The 24,489-nt window shown below is 45.5% G+C and overlaps 1 protein-coding gene across 3 annotated transcripts in view; it reads left to right on the top strand.

Annotated features, from left to right (window-relative positions):
• LOC135910237 (neprilysin-2-like) overlaps nucleotides 1-23,035 on the top strand; it is a 55,284-nt gene extending 32,249 nt beyond the window's left edge. For 2 of the 3 annotated variants that reach the window (XM_065442290.1, XM_065442288.1), the window contains 13 exons: nucleotides 1,614-1,747; nucleotides 2,587-2,827; nucleotides 2,901-2,999; nucleotides 3,085-3,162; nucleotides 5,050-5,159; nucleotides 7,954-8,012; nucleotides 10,126-10,177; nucleotides 10,246-10,316; nucleotides 12,463-12,596; nucleotides 16,717-16,782; nucleotides 18,050-18,148; nucleotides 18,248-18,339; nucleotides 22,775-23,035. In XM_065442290.1, coding sequence (XP_065298362.1) covers nucleotides 1,614-1,747; nucleotides 2,587-2,827; nucleotides 2,901-2,999; nucleotides 3,085-3,162; nucleotides 5,050-5,159; nucleotides 7,954-8,012; nucleotides 10,126-10,177; nucleotides 10,246-10,316; nucleotides 12,463-12,596; nucleotides 16,717-16,782; nucleotides 18,050-18,148; nucleotides 18,248-18,339; nucleotides 22,775-22,889 — 1,350 coding nt within the window. In that variant the 3' untranslated portion in view covers nucleotides 22,890-23,035. Of the gene's footprint in view, nucleotides 1-1,613; nucleotides 1,748-2,586; nucleotides 2,828-2,900; nucleotides 3,000-3,084; nucleotides 3,163-5,049; nucleotides 5,160-7,953; nucleotides 8,013-10,125; nucleotides 10,178-10,245; nucleotides 10,321-12,462; nucleotides 12,597-16,716; nucleotides 16,783-18,049; nucleotides 18,149-18,247; nucleotides 18,340-22,774 lie in introns of those variants that run through there. The other variant, XR_010566955.1, reaches the window with a different exon arrangement.
• Nucleotides 23,036-24,489: the final 1,454 nt, after the last annotated feature.

Below are 24,489 nucleotides of genomic sequence, written 5' to 3'. Positions count from 1 at the left end.
ATGAAAATACAGTTTCACGGAGCAGTGCAGCAGCAATAAGCACAAAGCAGTACATTGCCACGGAGTAGCGACGGCGAATAATACAGCCGCAAGTCTGTGAATTACAAAACTAGCCTTTTATTGGGCGATCGTGTGCCCACAAAAGCAAGTTACACTCAAAGCACAGCGATAGTGGCGAATACGGTCGGCGATTGTCGAAGATCTGATCTGCCGGTTAAGCCAGTCGGCTTTCATACATGTGTCATCGAAGGTTCCATAGTGATCGCTGGTGTCCGCGTGTCTTCCAGAGAGTTCTGCACAATTCGCGTTGCATGCGCAATCACATTACACTAGCTTCGGTGATAACAGACAGCAGACAAAACTATCGATTACATTCGAGAAGCTTTGGATACATGTGGGCGCTTCTCGCGCTGAACGATAACATTTGTTAGACGGTGAAAAAGTGGTCACCCGAAAAATATAACCAAGTGCACGTGTAAATATAAGACCTATAAGTGGAATCTATTCTCTGATTCAGCATTCAGCGAGTTCAAACACCACGGCTTCCTATGGGCAACCAGCGCTGAAGCTTCACGTGCCGACAGCAGCGCCGTAACACACAGCCTAGCGAGCGGTAGACACAGTTTCCAGAAGCACACGCAGTGATTTCGTGTCAGCAAATTCGCCGATTGTCTTGAGTCACACTTTTCACGGCTCCTCAAATGGCAGGGAACCGACGTGCTAGGACGTAGCAGCGCATGCGCTCTACGCAGCACGCATGGCCATGGACAGAACTTGGCTGGCCGCATCGGGCTAGGCAAACATTGATACAGGCGCACGTTTCTTATCGTTAAATATGTCGTGCCATCTTCGTAGCCTCCCTATCGGACGGTTTCAGCATATTTTAGTAACGCATGAAAAATGTCGTAGCGCCTCCTGGCCAGCGCTGGTTCCCCATTCGACGCTGGGGCAGCCATTGAGGTTGTCTTGACCGCGATCTTCTTTGTCGCCTCAGGTAGAAGTCCGTGCTCTGGGGGCAGTCCTTGCAGTCTGTGGCTAGCACGCTGGTCTTGGACGGTGTCGGTTTTGTCCTCGGGCTTCGGGCTTGGATCGCGGCTTTGCGGGGGCGTTCGGTACATGAACGCACTAGCACCTCCACCAGATGTCACATGGTAGTGACGGTGAAGAAAGAACACAGTAGCAGTACTGTGAAAGACAAAACTAGCTTTTATTGGGCGAACCTGTGCCCACAAAAGAGGCTACACTTAAAGCACAACGATAGCGGCGAACACAGTCGGCGATCGTCGAAAATCTGATCAGCGGCTCAAGCGCGTCGCCTTTTATAGATCAGTCGTCGAATGTTCCAGATTAACTGATGGAACCCGCGTGTCTTCCACAAAGTTCTACACCATTCGTGTCACGCGATGAAATCTGATAACACAAGGTTCGGCGACAACAGACACGCGGATAGAAGCGTCGATAACTTTCCAGAAACGTCGGATACATGCAGGCGCGTCCCTCGCTGTGCGATTACAGTTGTTAAGCAGCGAAACGTGGTTGCCCGATAAGGATAAGTACACGTGTCACTATAGAAACGTGCCAGATGACTTATTGCATTTTTTTTCACGTCGCAGTTTACATTACGGACAATGCTTCAAAAAGAACTTGGCGTCATCAACGCCACTTTAGACGATGGTATTCGTATCATATTGAAATATCCTGACTATTATGCAGGCTTGCGGAAGTTCATGAGCAGTGTGAACAACACGTGAGTGACATTCGCATTTGCATTTTTCCTGTGACGACATACGTGGGGCCGCAGATTTCAAGAAGACACATCATCATCGTGTTCTTAGGTGCAAGGACTCTAAATATTTTTTTCGATGGAATGTACAAACCCCTAACAAATATTTCTATGAAGGGACAGGCTATGTCAGTAGTAACGTAAACGCGATGACAATTCGTTATGGTGTCTTTTGTCCAATTTTGTTAGCTGGTGCTTTACTGCTCACGACATTTCACTCCAGGGCAGGATTGTGATTGGGTATTGCTTCTTGAAAATGTCAGTATACACTTTCGTCCCGTGGCTCATGCTCATACTTGCGAACTCAATCCTAAATCACCGTTTGTACTATATTAAATGATTAGCTCGAAGTGTTGGCGTCAGAAACATATTTGTAGTAGTGTTTTAGGGCTGTAATGATCTTACTGTTCGAAGGGAAATCAAGGTTTAATGTAGTGAGCCACTTATAGAAGGTGCTCAGGTGCACCCTTCACACACGAAATAGTTCTCGTAATCGATCTATACGACATCCCATTTAAGTCTCACAGGAAAATTTCATCGCACATGAAGGAAACTTGAATCTTCGCTCGAGCCACTTGAACTACAGATTCACTAGGACTGTCGAAAGTTCGTCGGCGACTGCAACTTCCTTGATGTGTGAAATGCAAGTGGATACTAAGAGACATAGGAACGCGCTCTGTTCTCTATGATTTCGCGAGCGCATTTAACGAGTTTGGATCTGAGTAGGGAAACGAAAATTTGTCCTTTGAGAAAGGTCTGAGCGCCATTATTTTCGTGTGCTGGATTGTTCCCGTCTCTTTCAGGAATGTTGTCAAGAACTACGTCATCTGGACTTACCTTCGGTCATTGGCTGAGGCTGAAGGGACTGCCCTACACGACCTGTACTTGACGTATAAATTGAATGCGACCAACACGACACGCTCATCTGCGAGCAATCACGTCGCCGCTTCCTGCATCAAACAACTACTCAAACCGGACGCCATGCTCAGTGCGGGGGCGAGCTTGTACATTAAGAATAGTTTTGACAAGTACGACAGGAATAACGTGAGAAGTTTTGACCTAATTGGCGCACATATATAACTCGTTTACGTCCTTCCCCTGAACTTTGTTTGAACAGGTGCTGAAGATGATGCACTTCGTCAAGGCATCATTCGGAAAGATCATCGCTGAAAACAAGTGGATGACGAATTCTATGAAGACCAAGGCGGCCCAGAGAGTGAGGTCTTTCTCTTCCGGGCGCCGTTCTGCGATTCCCCGCCTATAATTAAGCCCCTCTTTACGGCAATTTTAAACCATTTCAGCTGGCCAAAATGGAAACAGTGATTGGTTATCCTGACTGGATGCTAGACAACCTCGCAGTGAACGAGCTCTATAAATTTGTGAGTAACTCATTTCTTTATGTGATTGTTCCCACGACAGTCAATTACGGCCTATACAGGTAGGTGGTGCATAAAGAAGGACTTGACCTAATTTGATGCAACTCATACGACAACATATGTAGGCGTATTTGTTGTTCCGTATGCTTGGGCCAGTTAAGACTAAAATCCATGGAGCTCTGTCTCATCGAACAGGAGCGCTCACATTGCCAAAGCGCCGATAGCGTTGAACGCGTGATCACTTATGATTAACAGGATGACACTTTGAACGGCTGTTGGTCAGAGTAGAGATTCTCTGGTACACGACTGCAGAGTTTCAAGCGTAAATATCGAGCCATGTGCTTACAGAATTAACATTAACATTGAATTTGATACTAGAACGAGCATCCGTAGGTTGCGGTAGCGATTCGGACATTTTCCGCGACGTCTCCAATACACCTCCAATTAAAATATTTTTGTTGCACGTATCCTTATTACAAGTAATATTTATTCAACTTTTCGTTGGAATACCCCTTATAGGTACAAGCAGCAAACGTTTTAGTTACGTGCAAGCGTCAAGGAGAACGCAGTCGGGCCAAATTTAGCAATTATCTGTGGAATCCAGAAACTACTTGCAGACTTGAAAGTTCTTGAACGTGCTTGACCAACTTCTCCAAATAAGTCTAGAGCCATCATTTGAAATACATTGTTCTCTCTCTTTCTGTTGCGATAGCAATTATGTAGACACTCAAGGGGCATTTTTGCCGTCGCTGTCGCCGTGATGTTCAGTGTAAAGTCCAAGGGCGATAACACCGTCGTCGCGCCTTGTATGTTGTACGTGCAAGAGAGAACACGCGAGGGAAGCTAACAATTGCGACTCAATCCGGCGCGCGCAAAGGGAGGAAGCGGAGAGGGAATGCGCCGGCTTCTGTCGCGCGAAAGGCCAGGGGGGGATTGGAGGGAGGGAGGTAGGGGGCGGCGTTGTGGTTCGACAGCAACTGCGCATTCCGCGACCTGGCGCAATGGTAATTGATGATCGTGGCTCAATTTCGCGCGCCATATATGGAAGAAACCGGGGAGGCAGCGCGGGAGGGAGGGGGGGGGGGGTGGCTTCGACTGGGCCAACAAGCGCGTATTATGCACGGCCGCGCGCGCCGTATCTCGAAAGGGATCTGCAGACGGCTCATACCTTGGTGCGTGCTGTTTGCGTTGACGCGATAGACAGCACGAAGGTCACTTCGCTCGCTGCTGCTGCCACGCTTGCTCACCTCAGCATTTTGACAGCGAGCATCCGCGCTCATCGAGTATGACGTATCCATGTTTGGTAGTGCGCACTGACACCATGCTCGTGAATTCATTTAGTAAGCGAACGTCTCCAAGTTTTTGCGGCCGATAAAACTACTATCCTTACTTCGTGTAGCTGTCTACTAATTTGCTATCGCCATCGATAGTTTGCCTTTCAGGCGAAGCTGCGACATTTTTCCCCTGTGTGAAGAATTTGTCCCTACTAAAATTTCATAATGATATGCCCTACTGTTTTAAAACAATGCACTATATAAACTTCAGTTGCACAACTCGACACAATGTGCCTAATAAAAGAATTTTTTCACTGTACCTACATATATCTGCTTGAATGTCAAAATTTCAGTCGCCACGACGTTACGCTGGTTCCAGTGATTCCCTAAATATTTCTTTGTCCTTGTTTTGAGTGGACGCTTGTAGCGGTCCTTACGAAACACACATATTTTACTCACAATTAGTCACAGTAAAAGTTTTGCTGTAGAATGTCTTGCCAACTAGCTTTTTTTAACCAGTGACTGTCCGTGACAGCTATTTCGGTCAACGTACACACTGTTTCTGACGCAGATGGCCGCAATGTTGAAACTTCAGATAGTTGATAATGTTTTTCAGGTTCCATTGCTCAGTGAAAATTCATCGTTTGCTGAGCACATCTTCTGGATTCAAGAAAACCATCGCTACCAGGAGCTTCTAAAACTCGGGTCACAATACAAAGAAGAAGAGTATGTTGATATGATATTACGTCATGCCGTCAAAATAATCGAAACGTTTCTTTATGCAGCAATGTTGGGGCACAGATAATTGCGAAATTCGTGCTGAGCGGTATCTCAACTCATGTCGGCTTAGGGTAAAGCGTTAGGACAACACCTCGTTCGAGATGTCAGCCCATTGAATGCGCACTATCGAAAGATTCCGGCATCTATGCTAGGAGTTTTTTTCAGAAGCGTCCTTCTAGCAGGTAAGGAACATCCCAAGTGGACCTTCAATGCATTTTTTTGCTAATTTTTTGGACTAATATAAGGAAGGTGGCGCTATACCTAGGAATTCTGCTAGAAGACATGGCTTTACAACCGCTCGGATTGAATTTAGCTAGTGCTAGATGTACCAAAGAGAGAATATTAAAAAAAAATAGTATGTAGGGAATGTTTCTCACGACCTTTCTCGACATTGGGATTTGTTGTGCTTCTTCAGGTAATCCACGCAAACAGGCCAAATTGAGATATATGATCCGTGCAAGTAAAACAAATCTGTTCGAATTAAAAAAAGAAGAAACCACTCACACCCTCCCCTCCCCTCACACCGTGGTTGCTCAGTGGCTATGGTGTTGGGCTGCTGAGCACGAGGTCGCGGGATCGAATCACGGCTACGGCGGCCGCATTTCGATGGGGGCGAAATGCGAAAACACCCGTGTACTTAGGTTTAGGTGCACGTTAAAGAACCCCCGGTGGTCGAAATTTCGGGAGACCTCCACTACGGCGTGCCTCATAATCAGAAAGTGGTTTCGGCACCTTAAACCCCATAACTTAATTTTCAATATTAAATACGTTTTTATAGCGTGCTCGCTAACGTTGCTTTCTTTCATAAAACTGCTTGAATCACTAACTTAAAGTGAATGCACATGTTAATTATCGACTTTAGTTCAATTATCGACTTTAGTAATGCGTTCAGCATTACTAAAAAAAGTTATTCTTTCGATATTGTGCCGGAACGTGGCACGTCGAACATCTTGCCAGGCAAGATAGTGATAGTCAAAGTGATTATTTGTAGCAATACGTTGCACAATGAAGTGTATTGAAGGCACGTTGAGCTTGAAAAGCGGTTCGCCTCTAATGACCAGTGCACGTCGATTTCTCTTGTCCTCCGCTCCAGGGAGCTGGCCGAATTGACTCGCGTCCAGAAACGCGGACGCTGTGCCTCAAGGGGATATGTCAGTAGTCGTTAGCGGCCACAAGTCAGTAACCAGCCTTGCTTTGGACAACCGACTATAGCATAGCACGCTCCAGTGCTCTGTTATGGTTGCCTCCGTGCTTTTAATCTCTAGGCGGCACGAAGCCGATAGGCGAGAAAATGAAAGAAAAATTACTATGAACACAACAAGCGCGACAAAAAACAGAAGCACGACAAGTGTGCGCTCATTACTATTCAGTTTATTGGCCAAAGCCTAGTATTTGTACACACTACTTCAATTGCGCAATCATGTCAAGAGCATCCCGCATATCGTACGAAAAAAAAAAAGATAATCTGTCTTGGAAATACGTTATACGGAAGTGTCAAAAAGTTCCCGGAAGTTCTGACTTATGTATGCATGCGCAACATTCTGTATACAGCCTAAGTATTAAACAAGTGACGAGTGTCGCACCAATTCTGTCTTCGTCTTTGTGCTTAAGTTCTTAAGGCAAGTTCTCCAGAGTTTTATTCTTGTCAAGATGAGACTTATTCGCTGAGATTTTCGTAATTGAAAGTGATGTGTACTTTCCTGAAAAAGATGCTCCCAAAAATCAAAGAGAGTAGTACGCCATCAGCGCGTCGCCTGAGGAAGCGATAATCCTGCATAACGCCAGACTATGTTTGCTTAAGTGATCACCAGTGTTGGTGAAATTCAGCACGGCTGACTATGTCGGTCGTGTTTTACCGGTCGCTACATGCTTTATTAGTGGGCAAGAAGGCTGCACGAAGAGGGCGCTGCAGTCTTTTAACGTGCTTTGGACAAAAAAAAAGATAAGCAACATAAAGTAGCTTGAAAACATTTGTGGACCAGAAAACTGGGGAAAACGTGCGTAATAATAGCGGCAACACTCCGGCACAAAGTAGGTCAGCATGAAATGACGAAAGAACATTTCAACCATCAAAGGGCCAGGTTCCATTACGAAACATTGGGAGTTGTAATATGGATGCCGAATAGCACACGAGAAGAAAGGCAAATGAATCGAATTATATGAACTGCTACATAATACACACGTGTTAAATGCATTGGATACCTTGAATAAAACTGTAGCTTAAAGGAAGCTAGAGGCAAAGTATAAACATCATCATAGTTTGGCAAAGAGGACCGCAGCAGCACTGGTCAGCAGTATGGCCACTATCCCGTGGAGGAAAAATGTAATATCATTATTGCCATTACCTTCGTGGTCCATGTTGACAACCACCATAACAAAGTTATTTACTATGTGTGTTATACTGCAGCCGCTCCTGCGCAGATGCAGTGGCTACCACGTTAAAGAGGTTTATTCTGCTCACTTTTACGAAACTACAACGAACATTGTGAAGCTCACTAGCCCAGCCTTCTTTACATTGCGCAAGTTTCATAGGTATATGCCATCTTTTCTCGCTTATGTGAGCGCCATCCTTGCTAAAGGTTTTGGAAGCTCCATTGCACTAAGCTACCACACTCGTCTGAATTAGCGTTTGACTTCGGTTTACTCCTTAATATGCTAGGCTTTGCCGAATGAAAGAACTCAGTGCCACGCTTCCGTAACATTAAATCTCGCATTCTTCTTTCTTTCGTGAATATTGCAGGTTTTCGGCCGTCGCCTTCTTTTCTCATCCTTACTACATAGAACGGAGCGATACCCTCGGTAAGTTCAATGAGCTGCGCATTCGCTATTGCTCTTGTTGACTATTTACTTCCAGCGGACAGGACCTGGAAAACTTGATATTGTGGTTGCCGGTAAAATAATAACGGATATGGTTTCCTTAATATGACAACCGCAGTAGTTCCATGCGTGAAGTTCCTTGGTACCTCCACCAAAACAACACTGGAAAAGACTGCAGACAGACGTGATTAATACAGCCACTACGTGACTGTATTAATCACGCTTCTGATTTGAGCAACCTTGCGCTGTTGGTGTAACTTTGAAAAAAAAAATCAAATTGGTTTGTTTGTGTTTTCATATCATCTCATGTTACATCCTTTGAGCATTGGACAAATTATTGTTTGTGGAGAAGCTAGTGACGCGAAAGTTGCCAACATTTAGAATGACATCTATGTACATCTCTCACCCACACCTAGAATTGGTGGAGTAAGGAAGATGTTGCTTGTGCTTGATGAGGAAAAGTAATGTTGCTGGAGAAAAATACATGCACTGCATATTGACATAAGGCCGGGATGAGGCCCTTCAACTAGACTAACATTAAACATTTGTTGTAGACGCATTATGGATTCACTACTGCGGAACGAAATTGCGACGCGGTAGGCAGATATGTACGAACGAAGAAATGGCGCAACCACGAGTTTCATTTTTTAGTGTCGATTTTGTTGTTGTTATTTACTATGAATTAAGTATACGGCTTCTAAACAATACCTCATTACACCTTAACAAAACTGCATCTTTAGAGTGTATTTCATAAGGTGCGTCTGAAGGCTGCTTCTTTTACTTCCATTGTATGACAAACATTCATACAACATGTTTTCCGAAATTGAAAATTTGTTTTCCGGCTTGTGTTCACGAAGTTGGACCATAAAACTCATGACTACGACATGCGCGTTAACAACTTTAGTCGGACCAGCTGGTAAAGCGCCGTTTCTCCGCAAGTTCAATCGTGTTGAAATCACACAGACTTTACAGCCCCCGAGTAAATGACTGCTAGGCAGCTTCGAAGTCTTGTAGACTTTACCTCGCATGGCTTGCCAACCACAGCTATACGACCAACCGAATATCGACGAGGGGAGTGTGAAAAAATTGTTTTCATAGCATTGGGCACTGCTGAATAATGTTGTCAGTCTGTGCTCAAGCAAGCACGGACATTGATGCACCAAGTGTTGATATGGTAAAATGTGAGGTTCTGTGGCTCATCGGATGTGTGAGAAAGACTTTTTCTGACGAAGTAAAGCTCGACAACCAAGATGAGGTGCGAATCCTGTCGGCTCTGTCTCTTTTTCAAGAAAAATTGGCTTAAGAAGAACTGACAGTTGGGCGACTTGGTAAAAGGTTAATTTTGTAAATGGTGCCACAGAAAAAAAATGGCTGTGGCTTAGCTAAGGTTAAGCCCAGGATGCGAAGCATACTAGCCTTTATTTTAACGCGACAGCGTTAAGGAGCTCGTGTCGCAGAAAAGCCGGTGTCGTCGGCGTCGGCTCAGGCGTGCGGCGCTTGCTCAGGCGCACATTTCGTTGTCGCGCCGAACGCTGCGTTGCTCGACGCGCACCGCGTCCGATGCGGGGCGCGACGCCGCGAGCGACGGCGGGAGTTGGAGCGCCGGTTCTCCTCTGTCGTGACGTCACGGTGTCACGTGATTTCATGGTCACCGCCGCGCCTGAGGAGCTGGGTTGAGCCCTCGTAATATGCTTCGCATAACGTCGGCTCAGGCGTGCGGCGCTTGCTCAGGCGCACATTTCGTTGTCGCGCCGAACGCTGCGTTGCTCGACGCGCACCGCGTCCGATGCGGGGCGCGACGCCGCGAGCGACGGCGGGAGTTGGAGCGCCGGTTCTCCTCTGTCGTGACGTCACGGTGTCACGTGATTTCATGGTCACCGCCGCGCCTGAGGAGCTGGGTTGAGCCCTCGTAATATGCTTCGCATAAAAAAACACGGACACATAACGACACAGTTATATAAGTGCTGATAACACGATACTTGTGTTATCGTGCCTTTTGTCTCTGTATTTTTTTCTGCAGCGTTATCTCCAAAATAACTTTGGCTTCAATGAAGATTGTAGAGTCGGAAACACTATTCTACACATTACTTTGCAGTTCTGCCAGCGGCAGTGGTTGTGCAACACTATAGGAGACCGCCAATGCCGAGGTATGGGGCTGACAAACTTTACTCCATGACTCAAGGGTTTCCGTCAACTGCTCCTCAATTTGTTGCAGGGCTTTGAACTTTGGAACTATTGGAGCACTCGCCTCAATGCTGATGGTTAATGCTGTTGACAGATTTGACAGTACGTGAGTATGCTGAACATCCCTTGGTTATTATTCGCGCTCGCATAATGAAGGTCAGACTGCTCTGAGTGGCTTGTGTATATAGACAATATATGTTGGTAGCATATACTATTATGTTAAAGAAACATCATACAACGAAACACGCGATTTTATCGTAATAATGAGTATGCTGTTATCTAGTTGAGCTGCTTCCAGTTATCCCGGTATAAATGTTCACTAAAGTGCAATACGATGTTTTCGCTGGTCGTCTGCTTAATCTATCTTCAACAGAGGATGGAGGAAACGGGCGGATCATGTATGTTGGTTCATTTGCCATGCTTGAACACTCTAGCCACGGCACATACAACAACATTCGAGCTGTTAGACACGTAATTTAACCAACAGTCCTCAGCTTTTAACGCTAGCATTATAACTACTGCGCCACTTACATTTCATGATAGCCGGCACTATTCTGTCGAACTCGCATCATGTACTATACGCACCACAGCATTGATCGAGACGCAGAGCCTGCAGTGCTTGAGTACCGCAGTTTACAAAGCCCACCGCTTGATGTCCGCGTGCTTCACAGATTCAGGGTTCTCTCTTTCTTTTTTTTTCAAGAATACTAGGAGGTTCCTAAGGAGGTTTCTAAGGTTACGTGGGAATGTAAATTGGGGAGTCGGGAGCAAGAAACTGCTGTTCAGATTCAAGTTAAAGATGTCAGAGTTATTAGAATCTTTCGATTTTTACTGCGATACCGTAGGATGATAAGGTCATATTGCAAAATGGAGTATAGAGTGTATGAGATTCTCAAAGGCGTGGTCACGCAATTACACAGTGCATATCTTTGGCTAAACACAGCGTCTCCTATTAACGAATGCTCAGATTTTTGTGTATCTCGAATCCGGCAACATTGATGCCTTCAGGTAGCATGTGTGGGTTTACTGACCAGTTGCCTTCACCCAAAAACATCACGTACTCGTGACGCCTGCGGCGGAAAGGATGTTCCATATCCGCCGCCAGGGTTTGTGAGTGGTGGCACTGGCTAACACCCCCAGGGTTAGTTCTCGTAGTAACGCATAAATACCCATGAAAGTGGATGGGAAAACGGCGCCACGGTAGCTATATTGGTAGAGCATCGTACGCGTAATGCGAAGACGTGGGATCGTTCCCCACTTGTGGCAAGTTGTTTTTAGAGCGCAGCTCTTTGGCGTCCGTTCCTGGGTTTCGCGTCGTCGTCGGCGTCGTCGTCGTCGGCGTCGGCCTCGTAACCAGCTCGCCTCCGCCGCCGCGCTCCGCCGCCGCGCATGCGCCGCTGCTCCGCCGCCGCGCATGCGCGCTGTCGGCTCTCCGGGCGAGGGAGGATGATGGAAGGGAGGAGGAGAGACTGTGGAGGAGGGCTGGCTACACAAATGGCTCTTTGGCGTCCGTTCCTGGGTTTCGCGTTGTCGTCGGCCTCATAACCAGCTCCGCCCCCCTTTCATCCCCCCAGCGCTAGCAGCGACCGACTGATACCGCTTTCGTGAGTCCGCTACCGCACTCACGAAAGACGTCGTGCACTTCCTGCAACTCGCATTAACCGTCCATCGATCCACACCGATGTTAGTAGTGGGGGACTTTAATGTTGACATAAAGACAAACAGCAATTTCCTAACACTTATGCGGGAGAACATCCCGTTCCTCTCGCTCGTAACGCGTCCCACGGCTGTGACAACCTCGCGAGGCACTTGTATAGATCTCGTCTTTGAGAATCAAGCATTGGTGTACCAAGTCGAACATATATCAGTCTATTTCTCCGACCACAAAGCTTCCTTCATGACTGTCAAGAACTGTTAATGGAGTCTTTGTTAAAGGAATACGTGTGAAAAATAAAAAAAAATTCTGTGATAGCGCATACATGTGTTGCTCGATTTCTTTGCCTCAATCTATCGAAAAGGTGAAACAGCTTATTTTTCATCCACCTTCATTTTCGATTAATTTATCGTTTCTTTAATTAAATATTTAGGTATAAGTAATTTCCTCTGTGTTGTCCTTGGTGGCTGTGTTTGTTGCCTTCTTATGATATATATTCTTCAAAGTCACACGCCACGAACTTTATTACGCAGTAATGTTTGAGGTTCACAAAGGTCGCTTTCCTTAAAACTGTGTTTGTGCCATGCTTTTCAGCAATTCTGTCCACCGACTACAAAGGGGGATTCGGCGGTAAAATAGTCACGAACGAGTTCTGGGATGAGGATACGAAGCGAAGGTTTTGTCAATATTCCGGTTGCCTGAGGAACCAGGAATGCAATGACAGTAAGGTAAGAAATTGGCGGATTCCAGCGCAGTATCCTGTATTTCTGGCTCAGGAAAGTACGAACATGACGTCTTTGACTGTTAATTTTTTGTCGTTGTATGAAGGTCATTGACCTCGAAATCATAGAAAAGGGTAATGTAAAGCCCCAGGAAGCCCCTAACGACTTTCTGTAAACGTTTCCTATGAAGCGGCTTTGTTTTTCAGGAAGTGTTTTGTTTCCGAGGAAGTGAATAATAAGTAGTAATTATATTCTAATGTCACATGATCTGTACTTCTTTTCTTTTCGATGAATTTCCGGTGTATTCTATTTTTTTATCAATTGCCTGTACTCCCCTCCCCCATGTAATGCCCTCAGCCGTGCGGGCCTTTAGGCATATATTGTATAAATAAATAAAAATAAGTAAATAAATAAATAAATAAGTAAATAAATAAATAAATAAATAAATAAATAAATTGTCACGATAGCATAATGCAGGCCACGTGGCAGCAGAACATCAGCCCGAAATGAGCGGTGCTTGGGATGCCCTAAGCACCGCTCATTTTGGTAGCGGAAGTATTGCTAGAAAAGTTAAAGCATTGCCAAAGTGCTTGTGGAACCGCTACTGACGCACAGTAATCCGCCAAGCGCAAAGTTGCTATGGTCCCGTACGGGCACCATGTATTGCATCGAATAATAAGGTTAGGCCAACGAACGAATGTTTATGTAGCATTTTCCGCTCAGAAAATGTTGTCTGAGTAGCGCAGGCTGACTTGTCAAGTAAAAAAAAATATAGAAAAACGAGTTTGTAGCGTCAAACATAAAAACCCTTTCGTCGATTGCTGTAAGTCTATGACGTACTCCTTTTATGCGGTCAAAAGTACATGGGGAAAACAAGTCGATGTCTTAATGTGCGCCTTAGGGAGCGCCATCGAAAAGTTCAGAAGGGCAGAGGTGCATATTAAGCTCTTTACCCTTTTGAATGCAGTTGCACCCCCCGTCTTAATGACACCATAGTAATCACGAGACACGCAAGCGACCAAAACAGATTGATTATAGAAGCAGTGACATAGAAAATAAAAGAGCTGTAAGTAAGCCTTCCACAGCGTTGTCATTAAAGAACTATCTTTCTTGGAATGCGGTGCAAGTGATGCGGCCACTTAGAACTTTACATTTTGTATTCTTGCCATTGTGGCGCATCAATTCAACATGTCTGGGACAATTCTGACATCACGCGCGCACACACACACACACACACACACACACACACACACACACACACACACCATATATATATATATATATATATATATATATATATATATATATATATATATTCTATTGAAAAGTAACAGCTAGTCTGCAGTCAGCCCTTGTCTTCATCCCACCTTTCTTGCCATTCTTTGATTTGTTTTACTCTATTTCACGAGATGGAGTGGGGTCGCCGGCCACCGGCTTCAACGGCAATTGCACATCTTTCCTCAGACCTCCCGTTTGATCATCTTGCGGCTCACCTAGTCGAGGCCTCCTTCCCTGACTTCAGTTCTTCACCGCCACGATTTATCGTCCTATCCACACTTCCACCAACCGCAGGCAGCCTTCCGACGTAAACGGAGGTCGACAGCATCACTACTGCGTTCGCTATGACCGAACTTGTGACAGCAGCCTATTTGGCAAAAACGAGTAAAGCACCTAACCTTCATGGCTTCTTCTTAGGAACCGTTTGAGAACTGCACCGGCGACATATTGACGAAGCTATTGGTCTCTAATAACGACGCCTGTAATACTGGATATTTGTCACATAAAAGTAGCTACGCGGATATTATTGGCCTATCCAAGCCTGGCAAACCTCCGGACAACCTTAAAAATATAAGACCAATGGCGCTGACATCAATCTTTTTCAATCTGAGAGAGTGAATGCTGGCATCTCGCTTAAGCTGGTGGCTTAATACTCTGGGCTGGTAACACCCGACTCAAATAGGCTTTCGTCCAAACTTAGAAACTGAAGATGGTCTCGAGACACTGTCGACACATGCATACTTAACAACAATGAAGTTTTCGCTAGCGTGTACATGCGTACACGACGTGTTGCTAATACACCACTTCGGCAGCAACTGCGCCTCTTCTTCCAGTTGCCGCGAATGTAGTTTTGGAACTTTTAATAGTAAATCTTCTTTCTTTTCGACATCGCAAAGCATTCGGGAAACGGGGATAAGGTTCCGAATTTGCCAATCGAACAGCTGTTTGGCGGAATCGTGAACGCAGATCTATCGGATATATGCATAGATTTATGCGCCAAAACGGGGTATATGCGCCAAAACGATGAAAGGCCTTCACAAGGCATTGAAAGGATCGCCTTTCGCCGAAAAAGTACACCGTGAAGCGTCGGCGTTCCCGTGTAGGATGCGAATTGTTTGGATATCCCGTTCATCCTCGCCAGGACACATCCAGGCCGACGTAGCCAGCCGCCAACATCCAGTGACATATTCCCTAGCGCTCCTCTCGCAATACTTCGTGCTCACATGGCTATCAAAGAAAGGAAATGCTGCGTCGTTCCACAAGACTCTTGATAACTTGGTGCGGATCAGACCTGTCGCGCGGTCTCTCCCATCGCGACGAGGTTGTGTCAAGAAGGTTACGTACGGGCGCTGCATTGACTGCAGCTGGAACCTGCCTGTGGACTCCGGACCGTGGGCCTGTATTCGGCACGGCCTGTCCATTCTGCCCTTGCCCAGCTTCTCTCGCAAACCTACCGCACCAGTTGTGGAATTCTCCCTGATTGTTGTAGTAATGAAGCCACTACCTGTCAAAAGTGGGTCTACATCCAAGCGGCCCACCGGAATACCATCTGTGTATCTATGGATCGCACCACATATATCCTCATTAGATATCATCGAACATAACCAACTATTCATGTGTACATAACTTGCAAGCACAAAACGTTTATTACCGTAGGGCAACGTTCTATTAAAAAAGTAGCTTTGTAATTTAGAGTCATGTTTTCGCAAGCTGCTGGAAACGACGTTGTGCACCGCATGTTCGAGTGTTTGAAAACCTGTTTACGGTGTTTTTAATGAATTGTTCTGCTATAGACTAGTCATCATTCACTGTAGGAGAATGGGATGTAGGGTGTCGGGATGGGGTACCTACATAAATGGTAGGAAGGAAGGCAATGTATGAGTTGGCTTTTTGTGGTGTTGTCGCGATGGTGGTGAGACTGATGTTGATAAAAATTTCAAAAGGATACCCACACGGGATTCAGGATCTTGGACCAAACTGTGAGGGGCAACCATGTCGCCATCTGGCTCTTGGAAACCCTTTAACCAAACCTAGCAGACATATAATGCCGAATCTCCGCCATTACAGTGGCCATTTCCCTTAGTTCTTTCTAGAACTATGTTGTACAGTTTTTGCTGTGGGGCGTTGCTTGAAGAAAGGATCTAGAATTCCTCCAAGAAGGAAAGCTTTAAGAGATGGTGTACCGTGTAAGGCGACTTGCGATTAGTTTGTTGCATCCTATATAGTAAATGAAAGACGCTATATCTAGAGGTGTTTATCATCTGTATGGGGTTCATTTAGAGCTCGTTTTTTCTCTAGCACATGCTGAAGGAGAACCACCTCTACGTCAGTGTCTATTTGTAGTTCTTCCACCGTGGCGCAGGTGGTCGGCTGGCTTTTCCAACGGCTTTGTGCGCTTTTTCGATACCAAGGATGCCGGCATGTGCGGCAACCTATTCGACCACGAAAGCTTTCCTCTTGGTGCCTGTATTTCCAAGTATCAGCAGGTGGATTTTAAGCTGTTTTGTTTGTTGCGTTTACGCCATACGTTACTGGTGGGCCGATACGCATTGCCATTCGTCGCTGTATGCACGGATTCTGATTTTAAATAAAAATAAATATAAAATCGAAAAATAACGGGAGAAAGGAAATTTGAAATAAAATCTGTAGTTTCGATGTGTTCTCATCTGTCGGGTCGAAGACGTATTAAATAGTAATTTCTGTGGGCTTGCTTAGGCCATTGATTTTTATTCATTAATTGTCATACGTACCACTGCATGCCCTTACTGCTATCCAAGTGCCCTTCCACTTCTTTCCGCGCAAGCTTATTTGACTGTTTTCCCTGCCGCATGTTGTTTGTTTCTTACAGAAATATGTCAAGGCTCATGGTGAAGCCCACTTGAATGACTACGTCGGACTGCGGGTGTCGTTTATGGTAAGCTGGTTTTTTTTTCTTGGTCATGAATGCACGTCGGTAGGCAAACACAGAGTTATGTACAAGGTGACAAACTTCACATCGCCACTGTCAATGGTATCAATGATGCTGGTGCCCCTCAATACTAGGTGTGCTCGATCGGCACGTAACGACACCTGCATGTTTCCTGACTCTCCGATAATGTGCTGACGCATGTATTAGCTCCAAGGTCTTTACGTAAAGCCCTTCGCAGTGAGACGATGTGTTCAAGAGTTCCTAATTTATGTCTGCTCTTCGATAGAGTTAATAAATCCTCGGAGGGGAGAAAGGAGAAATTTTTGAGGCCACAAAATTTTTTCGTGACATTTTCCTAGAGGTTCGTTTTAGACACCGCAGTTAAGTCGCATAGAGCCTAAAACAAATTAGCCAATGCAAAGTAAGTCTGCAATCGACATTGTTAAGAGGAAGCTTTAGCTCGAGCCCAACTCTGACGCGGCCTATTCAAATACATGTAAAACGCAAAAACGTTTTTCTGAGATAACCCCTGGACCGGTTTTAATGAAAATTGTTGCACTTGAGAGAGAAAGTTAAATTCTAGTGAGTGTTGAAGCGGAATTTCGATATGGGGCTTGAGTTTTGTTAAAAAGATTTTTAAATATTCGACAGTTTGAAAAAAATAGAAGCACGAAGTTTACAAATTCATAGCTCTGCATCAAGAACAGATATCGCAGTTCCGTAAACGGCACCCCTTAGATAATTCAAAGCGGACAAATTTGATACGTCATTTTACAGTGAATTTCTTATGTTGTTTACAAAGGTTCTGCAGAGCTGTATTTACATTTTATCAAATGTTTTCATATTCATGTGTAACATATCAATTTTGTCCGCTTTAGATATAGAATTAGATGCAATGCGCAGAATTGTCTTATCATTTTTTCTTGTTGATTTACAGAGTTGTAAACTTGATAGTTTCGTTTTTTGAAGGTTTTCGATTCTTGCCATTCTTTAATAAAAAATTTACGACCTAACTCAAAAATTCGAAACCAACAGTCGCTAGATGTTAAGTTTTTCTTCAAAATGCAACAAACTTCGTCAAATGTGGTGCAGTGGTTGTCGAGAAAAACGAATTCTCCTTTTACATGTATTTAGATAGGAGCACCCGAGCTAAAGCTTCCTCTTAAGGAGAGACATAAAAAAACTGTAGCGCGCCACCATCGTTTGGTGTTTTGAGATATTGTTAGATGGTGCAGGTAATAATGTGCTGAATGCATTAAACTTCTTTACTCAGGCATTAAAAGGCAGTGTTGGAAATTACAGCAAGCCACACTTGCTTCATGGAGGCAAGTTTGACACGGAGGACAAAATATTTTTTCTCTCATTCGGCAACGTAAGTACATGACATTCCTCTTTAATTGCTGCTTTTAAACAATTAATGCCGCTGGCAAGTACAAGCTCCAATCAGGGGAATTTTTAACGTATCTTACAGCTTTTCTGTCCATTCGGCATCACAAAGGCCTTTCCAACAGGTAGGTCTGATGAACCAATAAGGTCCCAACGAAGACGAAGTTACAGGGCAAGGTGAGTTAACAAAAGCAAACAATTTATCCGCGTAGTTACTCTTGGCATCCGACGTACTCATTATGCTGAAGGTGTTGCCGTTTTCCGTTAAACGGAGGGTGCCTGCTATGTTCGCTTTGGACAATATTTTAGAGCGCAGCTCTTTGGCGTCCGTTCCTGGGTTTCGCGTCGTCGTCGGCGTTGTCGTCGGCCTCGTAACCAGCTCCGCCCCCCTTTCATCCCCCCAGCGCTAGCAGCGACCGACTGATACCGCTGGATGCCGCTGACGCCGCTAGAGAGTCAAGATAACGTGACTGCATAGAACACCGTCGCCGCCATGCAGAAAGAGGAGGAAAGGGTCCCCCCCCCCTGTTCTTGTGTGGTGGATAGGGTGCTCTTCAGTTGCCGACGCGCCGGTTATTTCACGTAGGCCCCGGCACGTCGACGAATACGTGACCACATTCCCACGGCTAGACCTGGTTCTTAGCGCTGCGGAAGCGAGGGTATCATATTGTTTGTGTCGGCATCGGCGGCGTTGTCCCTGAAACCAACTCCGCAGCTGGGGTTGACTCACTATCGGCGTCAGCGGCATCAGTCAGTCGCTGCTATCTCTTCCCTCCTCCCTTTATCGTGTTGTCCGCTTGCTGCGCGCGCTTCTGCCCCCATCGTTTGCCGCTGGGTGTACACGCCGCCCCCCTCCCCCCTCTTCCTGCGAGTCTCCGGTTGTCAAAGCGCCGGCTCGAACTTAATTCTTTTCTTCGCTCCTCCTCCAATGCAACCCCTGTGCGGTGGCAATCAGAGAGCCAGGTCGGTGGCGGCGGATCTGTATATGTGCACCACCCGAGCCGAAATTGCCGCTGCCGTTCGCCCTGTGCGGTGGCAATCAGAGAGCCAGATCGGTGGCACGGCTGTGACAACCTCGGGAGGCACTTGTATAGATCTCGTCTTTGAGAATCAAGCATTGGTGTACCAAGTCGAACATATATCAGTCTATTTCTCCGACCACAAAGCTTCCTTCATGACTGTCAAGAACTGTTAGTGGAGTCTTTGTTAAAGGAATACGTGTGAAAAATAAAAAAAAATTCTGTGATAGCGCATACATGTGTTGCTCGATTTCTTTGCCTCAATCTATCGAAAAGGTGAAACAGCTTATTTGCTGCGCTCAAATTTCGCATTAGGTAGTAACGTAATCGTCGGTAATTTTTTTTCATTTAATTTTACCTTACCAATCTTATGCGGAACATTAAATTGAATAACTGTTGGTGATGAAACAAAGCGCATTCATCGCAGAGGCCCCTTCCAATGAAGGTCAATGCCGGTCCTAATACATCAAATATTACATTGATTATAGGCACGGCAGGTGTATTCCTCGAAGACGCAAAAGGCTTAATAAAGCATGCTGCTGACAGCATGAGCTTCAATAAGAACATATTAAAGCTAGTCAGCACGACCGCGCTGTGTATTGAGGTGTAGAAAATCTGAAAAAAATTTAGCTGTATTCTTTATGAATGCGCTGAATAGCAAGCGCTGTGTTATTCCTTTTGGTGTGTAGAGATAATATCGCTTCAATAATTTATTCGAAAAAATTTGGAGCTGTCTTTTAGCGGCAAATGATGTCTTACGTGTTTTAGTGAACGTCACAGGCTTGAGGAAGTGTGTTCTTGAAATCGTGTATATTAGCCCTCCTACCTTTGACGCAGTGGTATGTTTTTCTGGAATACTGCAGAGATGCACAGCCAAAAAGAAAGGCGCGTCGAACCGAAAGTTGATCGGAAAGAAATGTTAGACGTGTATGGTGTAGGTATCTATATATACTGAAATTGGGATATTAGTGTTGATGCAATGTTGCGTAACTGCCCAATGTTTTTGCATTACTTGTAATATATTTTTTTCGTTTCATTGTGAGGCCTTACACCTTCTTCGAACACTGTATTTTTGTTATTATTATCAACGTTTTCGTTCGCTTTTTTTTACGCGCATGTGCGTTGAATTTATTCTTTGACATGAACCTTGGTTGACACTGTTCTTTTTCTGGTCAAGAGGCCAAGTGGGCTGATCCCTGAGACAGTGCAGTCTACGGTAGAATGTGGTTCATCTTCGACTATGTTGGTGCTAAATAAACAAGTGCCATTTAATTTACTTACTTTGCGGTCAATTCTGACAACTTATTTCGCTGAGATCTAAATTTTTATTTTGTTTGCGACTCGGTACAATGCTCTGAAGGCGCGAACAAACCTTTTTTATGCGAAGCATATTACGAGAGCTCAACCCAGCTCCTCAGGCGCGTCGGTGTCGCCTTCAATGACCTTTGACCCCATGCCATACCACGTGACACCGTGACGTCACGGCAGAGGAGAAACGGGGCTCCAACTCGCGCCGTCGCTCGCGGCGTCGCGGCGGTATATAAGCAGCTGCGCTTGTTTCTATAGGTGGCTTTGGCTCAACCCTTGCAAGATGGGCTGGATGGGAATCGAACCAGGGTCTCCGGAGTGTGAGACGGAGACGCTACCACTGAGCCACGAGTACGATGCTTCAAAGCGGTACAAAAGCGCCTCTAGTGAATGTGGTGTTGCCTTAGAAACGAGGCATTTCTAAGGCTCAGGCCTGCGTTGCTTGCTCAGGCGCACATTTCGTTGCCGCGCCGAACGCTGCGTTGCTCGACGCTCACCGCGTCCAATGCGCGGCGCGTAGTAACTGCGCCGTAGCCCATTGTCTTACACCCCTTGGCGGGTCGACGGGAACGCTGTCGCGTTCCACTCATGAAGGCGAAGCAGAGTAACGCATGAGTTGTTTCTTCGTCTAGCCGAACCAAATATAGCCAAGCAACAGCAGCTCACCAGGCTAAACAGTGGTTCAACATCTAAAATAAAGGCTAGTATGCTTCGCATCCTGGGCTTAACCTTAGCTAAGCCACAGCCATTTTTTTTTCTTTTTTTTTACCTCGAGGCCAGAGACATGTCCAGATCCCACGTATGCCAAACCCACGTGAAGACGACAAAGAAGGCCTTCCTTCAGAAGTGCAACGCTGTTGGCCTGCAAATAAAACGGCTTCGGGCACAGGCTGTGTGACGTGACATACAAACGAGATTTTGGGAAACCAAGACGCAATGGTGTCTAATCGGTGTATGATGACGAGCATGAAAGTGTCGGTAACAAAGCTTTCCCCTTTGTGGTACCCACAATCTGCCATTCGAGGTCTTGTTGAGAAACCGGCATGAAAAATTTTAAAGCCACGGAAGATATATTGAATCTATATACACGTATAAATCTTCCATTCAAATGCTGCCCTCTTCCTAAGGCTTAGGGAGCTCCACAACACAGAATCATTTCTTTACATTGTCATTGCATTTGCACAAATAACCAGTGCTTCAGATGAGGTGAAAATGGTTTAAACCCCAAATCACCATTTGCTTTATTGTGCCTGAAGCAAACGTGATCAATGCAGAAGGTATCGTGACCACCTACCACCAACCAAAAATTTAAAATTTTTGTCTGTGGAATTTAATCAGTGTGTCCCAGTATAGTAGCGCAAAGCTGCGCCAAATAGTTGACAAATAAATGTCTCGCTTGAGTGGGAAACAACCTCAAAACTGTGTCCCCCGTGCAAGTTAACTCTTTCAGCTGCTGGCGCACGCATCGCTTCACACAGCAACCATTTACTTTTAAATATGAGAACGCGCACCTTTGCCCATCCTTCATCATTAAATCAAGCACTTTGAGGCATCACGCGCCTTTGTAATCAATCCAGTTTACACAGTTCGTTGCCTCCTGGATTGTCCCAGATAGGCTGCAGATAGGGCGTGAATGGCGTTACGTGTTGTGTGATACTACAATGCAAGGCAAAAACAAAATACACATTTGGAACGAATTTCACGCGCAGTCGCGCGTACCATTCTCATACCTGTCGTAAAATGCAAGATGGAGGCGTGTTACCACCGCACAATGCGACTATTCAAATGGACAAAAATAAAGAACACAGATGCATGAGCTGCACTGTACAAAACAGCTTAGGCTTCGCTTTGGCAGTCACATTCGATTGTTCCTGCAAGAAAGTCTAGTTGTATGAAGCTGCGTCTGAAGTTCTGACTGATTTGTGCCACATTTCTGTACATCTGCTTGTCAAATAGTTACTTAGATTCTAATGACTAGCACGAATTCCTTCTCTTGAGTTTAGGCAGACTCCGGGGCTGGAAGCAAACGGTTCTTTTGCTCTACTCTGTCATACTAAATGGGAGTTTATTCAGTCATGCACACTTTCTCAAAGTCTGCGTCGAAGCGCGCTTCGAAGTACACATTAATGCTAATCAAATCGGGAAGAAAGGCGTGTTGTTTGAGCCCTTTAGCAAGCAGTTATCACACACAAAAAAAGTTGGTAAAGACCAGCGGTGTAATTAGCAACAATGTAGACGCTACTTTCATGAAAATTGTTTTCACCCCGTTTAAATTTTTATTTCAGGCTGAACAGCGCCGTGAATGGATACTGCGGCTTCCAGAAGGCTTTCAAGTGTAAAGGAACCACGGACGTGTGCAAACTCTTCCCTCAAACCGCTGACAACCTAAACAGCGTATAGTTCTCTGTTTACCTTTTAATTCATGCGATTTACGCATTATTCGTCATCTCCTACCACTCCTACACCCACAATATGGAACTACATGCCGACCAGGAATGGCAAAACCATGTACTCATATTTATTACATAAATAAAATTGTAGCCGTATCTTTTGCGTCTGTACTAAGTACAAGAGAATAAATATTTCTCGTCTTTTAGAGCAAAGAACATTTCCTGGCTATAATTTCCTGCTAAAATCTGTGACCGAAGACGAACAACCTCTGCCACCCAGTTGAATCATTGAAAACGCATAGAACCAGGGTCATCGCGGGAGTTTTCAGGCTTAACCGCCTGCCAGTTTGCCCTTTATGAGGCGAAGTGGACTTTTCCCGACGATCTACTTCTTGCGACTTTAACAGAACGCGTTCACCTGCGTTCTCTGGCATTTTAGGAATTCTTATTAATTGTATGTACCTCAGCTCCATGTGTTGTGGCGATGGACACAGAGCCTTGCAAAGGGCCAGCTGGCCAGAAGTTGTCACACCCGTTCTCCGCGAACAACACAGGAAGCTTGCTCGGCGACACCGAGCCAACTGAGCTGTACTTACTGCCGGATGAAGACTTATCGGATGGTAGTTTCATCTCTGTCTGTAGAAAAAGGGCCAAAAAATAGAAATGTGAACTCGAACCATGGCGACTCTGAAGTCAAAGCCTTAAAGCTGGCCTCCAGCAATTTGTCGTGCCGAATGAGATTAAGGACATCCGAATAAATACGCGAAAAAGTGTCCACACAGTCGGTGTTTCCAACGGGAGTGCGCTTAAAAAAACTGCAATGAGCCACGTAGATAAGAGGCGCGAAATTGTGTTCCTATATCCCGATGGACCATGCATCCACACTGGGTGTAGTTTATGACATTCATGTTGATATTCTCAACTCGGACTTGCCTATCCCTGTTCAATCGGCAAGTGGGGGTGCTGCGGTCCCATATGCTTTCCGCCTTGGTATCGCGCGTGGCGTGAAATTAATTTTCAAAGAAGATTGCATACGATACCGCATCAAAGTTTGCAATTTATGACACTCCGCTCCGTGATTCATAAGCAAGGCACTTCAATACCATCAGTGCTTTAAGCTTGGACAAGTAAAGGGGTCTTTCCCATCTGGTTACTGTGTCTGCGATGCGCTGAACCTCACGTGGAAGACACTTGCCGTGCTAATGCTCTGAAGTGTGGCAACTGCTTCGTTGAAAGATTGCCCTCGCATCATAAAAGATGTCACAGGCCTGCGCGGCACATGCAGAACAGTCACAGCCTGCGCTAGAGGAGCGGCTAAATAGATTTCCGGCAGCACGCACATTTTGGTCTTCTCGATGAAGTATCGTTGCCCAATTTTCACGTACCAGCACATGAAGATCTGGTGGGCGAAGTTGCCTCGACAGGCTCTCACGTGCGCGTACTCGGCGTTCTCTACGGAGAAGTTGTCAGGCGTCATGTTCGGCAGCATGGACGACAAGATCTTCGCGGCAAATATTTCGGGCCTCATTTTCTGCAACGCGCGCATGTGCGTATGCGCGACGAAGCTGTTGTGCCTGAATTTTCGTCAGCACGCACTTGAGGATCATTGT

This window comes from Dermacentor albipictus, chromosome 10 (genome assembly GCF_038994185.2).
Source record: "Dermacentor albipictus isolate Rhodes 1998 colony chromosome 10, USDA_Dalb.pri_finalv2, whole genome shotgun sequence".
Lineage (NCBI taxonomy): Eukaryota > Metazoa > Arthropoda > Arachnida > Ixodida > Ixodidae > Dermacentor > Dermacentor albipictus.
Note: the sequence above shows the minus strand (reverse complement) of the source record. Positions and strands in the feature narration are given on the sequence as shown.